Source organism: Trachymyrmex septentrionalis, unplaced genomic scaffold (genome assembly GCF_001594115.1).
Source record: "Trachymyrmex septentrionalis isolate Tsep2-gDNA-1 unplaced genomic scaffold, Tsep1.0 scaffold19, whole genome shotgun sequence".
Classification (NCBI taxonomy): domain Eukaryota; kingdom Metazoa; phylum Arthropoda; class Insecta; order Hymenoptera; family Formicidae; genus Trachymyrmex; species Trachymyrmex septentrionalis.
This window is the reverse complement of record NW_017305071.1, coordinates 2,525,115-2,532,933: the sequence shown is the minus strand read 5'-3', so window position 1 is coordinate 2,532,933 and position 7,819 is coordinate 2,525,115. Positions and strand designations below refer to the sequence as shown.

The 7,819-nt window shown below is 43.1% G+C and overlaps 1 protein-coding gene and 1 long non-coding RNA gene across 2 annotated transcripts in view; one reads left to right on the top strand and one right to left on the bottom strand.

Annotated features, from left to right (window-relative positions):
* The first annotated feature begins 1,006 nt into the window (after window positions 1-1,006).
* On the top strand, window positions 1,007-2,730 carry LOC108746954. Its single transcript, XR_001939205.1, has 3 exons — window positions 1,007-2,193; window positions 2,515-2,526; window positions 2,721-2,730. It is a non-coding gene; the product is annotated as an uncharacterized LOC108746954 (long non-coding RNA).
* Window positions 2,731-3,167: 437 nt separating this feature from the next.
* The window catches only part of LOC108746953 (ubiquitin carboxyl-terminal hydrolase 3-like), a 19,283-nt gene continuing 14,631 nt past the window's right edge, over window positions 3,168-7,819 (bottom strand). Inside the window, exons 3-7 of the mRNA XM_018484099.1 lie at window positions 7,366-7,513; window positions 5,820-6,630; window positions 5,383-5,628; window positions 4,794-4,987; window positions 3,168-4,071 (exon numbers count right to left, since the gene is read on the bottom strand). Coding sequence (XP_018339601.1) covers window positions 3,909-4,071; window positions 4,794-4,987; window positions 5,383-5,628; window positions 5,820-6,630; window positions 7,366-7,513 — 1,562 coding nt within the window. The 3' untranslated portion in view covers window positions 3,168-3,908. The remainder of the gene's footprint in view (window positions 4,072-4,793; window positions 4,988-5,382; window positions 5,629-5,819; window positions 6,631-7,365; window positions 7,514-7,819) is intronic.

Sequence of the window (7,819 nt, the reverse complement as noted above, 5' to 3'; positions counted from 1 at the left end):
GATGGAAATCTAAAAGCATCTAAGATCGCGACATTAAAAAATTTGACGTTTCATGTACGCAGAACGCAGGAACAGTCCAACTTTGTCGCGATACTATCTCCGTCGACGTTGAACTTGAATTGCGAGCCTAAGAGAAAAAAGAAGAAGAAGAGCCAGGAACGTTTTCCCTTCACAATTTCGGAGGCATCGCTGTCGATTCAACACGAGGATGCAAACGATTATCAGTCACCCGATAAAAATCTTGGCTGTACAAAAATGGACGATCATCTGCGAGAAAAGACCGACTACCAGCTGAAGATGCATCCTAGTTTAATGAGACTGGCCACTTCGGGTGTGGAAGATACCGTGGCGGATATTCTGTGCAGTGTTGCAGAGGAAAAAAAGGAGAATATGACGTCTTCGAAATCTATGATAAGGGCGTTTGTTCGGATATTCGGATTTTCCTCGAAGAAAAAAGCACCAAAGCAGCCGAATGATGACAAAACTCTAATATCGACGAAGATCATCTACGAAAATAATGCTTGTCAGGAGAACTCCAAAGCGAATAGCTGCTCGGATAATTCGTTAACAAAGGAAATTTATAAAACTCGCTCCAACGATCATCTCGCTACGAGATCGAATCCTATCCTCGTCTCCTCTTTGGAAATCCTGAAGAGGACGGAGAGTCTCCAAGCGATCGCTCAAAAACATCCTCACAGACGATTCGATCGGGATGATTTGTGGGTGCGAGACATTAAGGATTCTTCCTTCGACGAGAAGAAAGATAGCGAAATGTTGCAAAGGAAGGACGAAGGAGACGGATTAGAAGAAAGTTCTACAAAGGATCGCTATTCGATTTTTCTCGCGAAGTCTAACGAACCTGCGTCTAATTATAATTCTCCAAAAGGACAACAGGACGTGATAATTTCTGGTCGCGTGGCAGATGAAAAAGGTAAACGAAGTATTGCCCGAAAGGTTTCGTCGAATCTCATCTTCGAGATCGAAGAAGTGGAAGACTTGACCGGTTGCTTCTGTTGGAGGCTGTGTCACATATTCGCGCCGTCCAAGTATCGTTCACCAGTAAAGGCGCAAGTTTCAGCCTCGAGAACGAAGAAATCCGATTCCCTGCTGCAGAAAAGAAAGAAATGATTATCCGTAATATTTAGAAAATATTTTTAAGTATCAGCAACTGATACTTTCGCTCAACCATACCCAATCTGACTCAACCGGTGAACAAGAAATAAATTGCAACTCGATACTTTCATGGAAGACACCAGACGGTAACCGGATACCAGTTCTTCATTGTCGACTGAGAGAAAGTATCCACAATCGATACTTGGTAGTATTCTTTATTCGCTTGACGCTACATAAAAAAGATCACTGCATTTTCGCGCGGCGGCACTTTTTTTTTTCATCACTTTTGTACATATAGAATTAGTTGGCATTAAAACGTAACAATTACATTTATCAACAACTTTGTGTAATTAGCGTCTTGTATACAATTTCCTCGGAATAGTTCCGCTAATTGCACGTACGTGGAAGAAAGAAATTTTTAGACAGCTCACACATCGAGATTACTTTGAAATAAAATGCGCAGGGAAACGAGAGTACTGAAAATATACTTAGGATGATCACGAGGATTTTGATAACCGGAGAGATGTGGCTTCGGTGGCAGCGTAATCGAAGCCCGTCGTCGATTCATGTTCTTTATTTATTCGCCGTTTCGTACATATTTCACTTGTTCTCAATAATAATTGTTGCGTGTGTATGTCTGTGTTGTGTTTGTTACACGGGTTACTTCCGTACGTCATATTTATACACGAGTAAGAGTCTTTGCCGTAGATGCGCAATTATCGCAGTTTATCGCCTTAATAAAACGTTTCTTCGCTACGCATTAACTTATTATCATTATTATCGTTATCATTATAGAAAAAATAAGTCTTTAAATAATCACATAAGAGTCGTCGAGAGCCTTTCGTGAAGGGACACGGAAAAGGAACGCGGGGGAGGACAGGGGTGGGGGAGAGAGGAAAGGGGAGGTACGTGGGTATGCATACATTCATGCATATTTGCGTGATACTGTATATGCGTATACTATAAACGCGTACGTGTATGAAGTGTACGGCATATGTCACGTATGTGTATGTGCGCGTAAAAGTACATACATGGACGCATGCATGACGAAGGGACGGAGAAGACGAGATTGTTGGATCCGTCATGAGGGGAGGAAGGGTGGGGGAGAGGGTGGGATAAGGCTGTCGCTTGAGAAGTAACGCTGTTGGCCCTATACGGTACTTGCTTATCGGCTCTGTTCGCGTCGTCGGGACAGCGGGAGCCGCGTGCGCTAAGCCTAGAAAAAGAGCTATCTACCGAGAAGACCAGTCGTTTTCGCGTCTTTTTTTTTTTTTTTTTGTTTTCCTTAACCCTTTTCTTTTTTTAGGACTACACACGAGAAACGCGACGATTACACGTTATTCCGCTATCGAGGAGGGACTTTTTTTAATCGATTCGATCATTAGGAGGGGGTGGGGGCAGGGAGAGGAGGAGGTGGACAAGGGGAAGGGAAAGGGGTACAAGGTAAGGGGGTGGACGGTCGACGGCCGCCGTGTTAAGAGCGTAAAGAAAATCGACGCTAAAGGCAATGCGTTTCCGCGATCCACCTCGAGCGCTCTCTCATCTATCTCTCTTTCTCTCTATCTCTAGTCAGCTTCCTTTCTCCCTCGTCCCGTCGCGTCGCCGAGAAAGGAAGAGAAGCTTCGTCCGCCGGCACATGCCTCGCATACAATCGCGCACCTCCACGCGACCGCATGCGTTCTACACGCATTGGCACGATACGCATGCGTGCTCGACGTCAATCATGCGTTGCGATGCTCTTTCGCTCTCTCTCTCACACACACACACACACACACACTCTCTCTCTCTCTCTCTCTCTCTCTCTCTCGCCTTCCCGTCCGCGTTACCGCATCTTCGAGTTAGCGATTTGCAAACTCTAGCCCCTATGCCATCGAATAATTAACATCTGCGGGCACGCACGAAGCGAGATATCTCGATAGAGATAATAAACGAGATTCCAACGACATTTGTTATATTTATTAAGAAAATAAAAGATTAAATTTATAAATGTAGAAAAAAGTAAATAGTCTAAATTCCTACTAAAGGAATTCTATTGTATAAAATAGTAAGCGTAATGTAAGTAGAAAAGAGTTAGGTAAATCAAACGAGTAAAGAAAGAATAGATTTCATATTAATTTCAATATTGATGAAATAATAGCTCAGCTATATAGCTAGATAAAAACAAGATAGTTCGAGCAGAAGAAAATAGCTTTGTTTTCTCACGATGGAAAAGTTAGTGTCTCCAATGGGAGTAAAAAAAACATGATAAGAAAGATTGTTAAAATAATCTGTGGCGAGATATCTGATACGATACATATATCAACACGCTTGGTACGCTGTACCGGTCGACCTTTCTTCGACGGACATCGAGCTAATTTAAGAGCTATACAGTTTTAATCATCTGATAAAGCACGAGGAGGGACGCGCTCGAGCGATTAACGTGGCGGCGGAATTATGTCTGTGTCCGGTTATCCCCATTGCGCGTCTCAAAGGTCGTTGTATAGTGGCTTATCGAGGCGCGATAGCGAACACAGGCGAATTACGTTTCTAACGAGATTGTACGATTTGGCAACAATGAGCAATCATGGATATAGTATATGCGATAAGCGGACGAATCTTCGTCTTCCGATCTCGAAGCGCTCGAGGCGCGATCTAGCAATCTCTTGATTTTCCTGCTTCGTTTGCTCGCTTCGAGATTCACAAGGAACGTTCGTTCAGTTCTTTTTCATGCGCTCCACGTCGTTCTCATCATCGTCGTCTTCGTCGTCATCTAGGCTCGTGCTGCCGGGACGGGGCTTCTTGTCGGGGAAACGACGTCACAAGGGGGGTGGAATGGAAAATTCCCTTCGCACGTAGAACAGAATGTAAGGCTTACATTTAGCAACAACGTCGGTAGTTACGGGCCGTACCGAGCTGTCGTTAAAATGGAACCACTGGCCGTCATGCACGGCAAAGGCAGTGTAATGTCCAGTACCGGCACTGTAACACATAACATTACAATGTAAATACAATTATCGATTAACACTCCTTTTCGTTAAAGCTATGCACATTTCTGAAATTGAAAGTGAATTCGGCTGGATGCGTAGCGCAAACTGGTTCACGTTAAATTTTTTGCATTTTACTTTTACACTCAGGTTAAATCAATATACAACACGAGGCTTTAATACGTGCTAATACGTTCAATCAAGTTTAAATTTCAGACGTATATTTTTTTGGAATATTTTAATTACTGACTGATAAAGTGAGATATCCAAATATGTACAATTAAAATTGATTGTCTGGAATAGAGAGAGAGTTATGTATATCGATGACTTTTTTCAGGCTGTTCTTCAAACTGGTATGCCAATACTAGCTTCACAATTCGTTGTCCAAATATAAATTTTTAATACCGTAATGTGTGCTAAAACCTAAATAACAGTTTGGAGAAATCATTGATAATTGACTGTACATAACGGTAGAAATTTATTTATTTTCGAAATTATATAAGTAAGCGATATTGCAAGTATTGCAGCGCGATTTAATAATCGTTAAATACATTCGAGAGAAACGGTAAAAGTAATATTTCAAAATATAGATTATGTAGGAGACAATGCTATCTTATCGCATATCAACGTTACGCGTTAGTCGCTACTATTACGAAGAAAGTTTCTATCGTCGGGTAACCGGTTTGATTAGAAGCGTTGTCAAGCAAGGAGACGTACCCAGAACCATGGTGCACGATAACGGCAGCCAAGTCGTAAAGATGACTATTCTGAGCGCCCAATCTCGTCCCGGTCACGCCGCGCACGGTGAACGCTGACATGTCGAGAGATTCCATCGGGAAATCCACCTGCGTGTCCACCTTCGAGCGATAGGAATTGCACCACCTAAATCTTTTAATGTGAAGGCACAACACCTGTGGAAAGAGCGAGAGCATCGATTAACGCATCATACGTCAGACTTATTTCTCTGCCCGATCAAAGTTCTCTTTTCGGGTCACGTACTTTAATTCACGCGAACTATATCGATCAGAAACACGCACCTCCAATAAACTTCCTCGAATAAACTAAACTTACTAAGCGTTTAGCAAAATTAGAGCAACGTCGAAAAAAAAAAATCGATGCACGTTAGCGAAGAGAAGTGGAGGTGCAAAGAAGATTTTTAAAGTTAAGGATTTAAAATTTTTTATTTTTATTTTTTTCGGAAAAGTTGTAAGAATTCCTTTGCACTGAAATTTCTTGAAAATAAAATGTCAACTCGAATTAATTTTATTTTTCTCGAATGCACTGTTTCGAAAGATACGATACTCACGTTAGGCAGCCTGTGTATCCAAAACCTCTTGGTAGACCTCTGCTTGCCCATGCAGTTGTCGCAGAAGTAGAGCTCGCTGTCGGCCAGCTCTTCAACCTTAAAGAATCTCGTCAGACTGTAAGTCAAACTGCACACTTCCTCCTGCTCCTTCGTCCTGCTTCTTTGCAATCGGTCCGGTATGTCCAGCGAGAGGTCCTGGAAAGGCTCGTGCGTCTTCGAGTCCGTACGACAGTTCATACAGTGGACCTGCGCGAGGAAACGCGATCCATAATTCGTCCGCGCTTCTCCCAAGAAGAAAACGAAGAAGAACGTGACTTTGGCAAGCGACACCAGTCTCTCGAGAGCGCAGAAATTCCCTCCTGCCAAAGAGGCTGCGAGGACGTTCGTTTCGCACGCAATCGAGACTCGCTGTCTGGCGATCGGGTCGTTCAACTTACCACGCTAAGAAGAGTGCCTCCAAACACGGCAGTGACAATACTCTGTTTGCCGCGCAATCCTAGAGGCTCGTGTCCCAACCTGGGCAGCAGCTGTAGCAGCTCGGTGTGCAGTCGGTCGAGCATGTAGGTGAGGAATTCATGGGCGTCCTGCTGCTGGTAGCCCCGAAATCTCGGCACGACCTTCCAGATGGCCAGAAATAGGCATTCGGGCGATATCGCTTGGCCGTTCGAACCGCCCAAGCTTAGACCGAGTAGCACCTTTCGTAATTCCTCAGCGAGGAGAGCGTCGCTCATACACATCTCCTTCGCGCGACCCGGCGTTACGATGCGACCGCGGTGCGTGGGCGGCCCCGTAGATTCGTCGAAGGCGATACCCTCGAGACATGGCATCTGCGTGAGATACTCGCAGAAATGACTGATGTTGTTGAAGGATTGCAGCACCACGTTCATGAAGCAGGTGTTACCGAGATTTCTCAGACCGACAACCTTTTTCTCTTTGGTACTTTTGGAGCTGCGACGCTTGGCCGGCCGATTATCCGCGCTGCTGGCGTCCAGCGAGTGTAACCTCTTGCGAGCCGTCCTCGGTCGTAAATTCCTCACGACCACCTCTGCCTTCCACAGGGCGTCCGGATCGTTGTCGTGATCATCCCCGCCGTCGTCCCGCGTTCTCGAAGACGGCGGTGTCGTGGGCGGTGACGTGCTCCAACTTTCATCGTTCTCCTTGTGCTCGTCCTTACGAAAGGTGACGCGCCGTATCTTCTCGATCTGGCCATTCGTCGTGTCGTTCACCACGTATTCGTCGCAAGTGTAACTGGAAGAAGCGAAACACGAGGCATACAGTTTTTAGAATAGAAACCAATGACATTCATGTTCGTATTACGACACACATAAAAATCTCTATACTTCGATATCTATTAATAAACTTATTGATTTATTCATAAATAGATATCATTCTAATATTTCAAAAGTGACACAATTTAAAAAATTAAGTTTTTCCGAAAAGAGGACAATTTTCATATCCCACAAAATTACAACAAATCCAGAATAATTTATCAAAAGTGATATAATTCGTAAAATCGCCAATTTATACCTTAATTAGCTAAAATGACCAAATTCAAAGCAAAACAATTTCTTCTTCGAACTTTGATCACCAAAACCGTCTTAACTCTAAACGTTCTTCTTTTGTAGAAGACTCCTTTTTTTATTTACAAAAATGACACAATTCAAAATATGTTACTATTGCAGAAGGTATCATGATCTTTTTGAAAATCTCAAGTATTACACAGATTGTGAAGTTTACTTTTGATGATTGAGCAATCAATTCACTCATCTTATTAACTCGAAGAACCCATTTTTTTTTTTTAGTTGTGTCATTTTTACGATAAAGGAACGATAAATTTCGCGACAACTGCACTTGTCTTGTCGTGTCTGAAATCCAGCTCTCCGAAATTATATACTGATTTCGGTAGGAGAGAGATACGTGTAGACAGTAGCATACGAAGACGTGAAGGCGGTGAAAGCGAAGGGATGTAAAGAAAAGACTCACCAGAATACTGCCAAGCTCTCGCAGTCTATGCATACGCAGTGCTGAGTATTAGTCTCGTAGTGCTGCAACGCGTGGCCTGCCACGTATCGTCCGCAGTGCACGGATCCGCAGTGCAGACAGAGCCAGGGACTCTTCTCGGTGCCGCACACTATGCACGATAATAATATGACATGTGAATGGCAGTCGCAAAATAAGCTCAATCGATGCTGTATTATCAATAATGAAATAGAGAAATCAACATGTTACATATGCGTGTAAGGGTGCGGAGACTAAATCCGTGATGATTTTATTCAACTTTACTTTTATTGAAATTTACAAAGTGTATGTATATTAAAAAGAACTTTCACAATGATGTATTAAATATAACCAAATCTGAATTAACGGAATTTATGATATGTATGTTAACGGTATCTTTTTTGTTATCATCAATTTCCTGCATCAAGATAAATATATT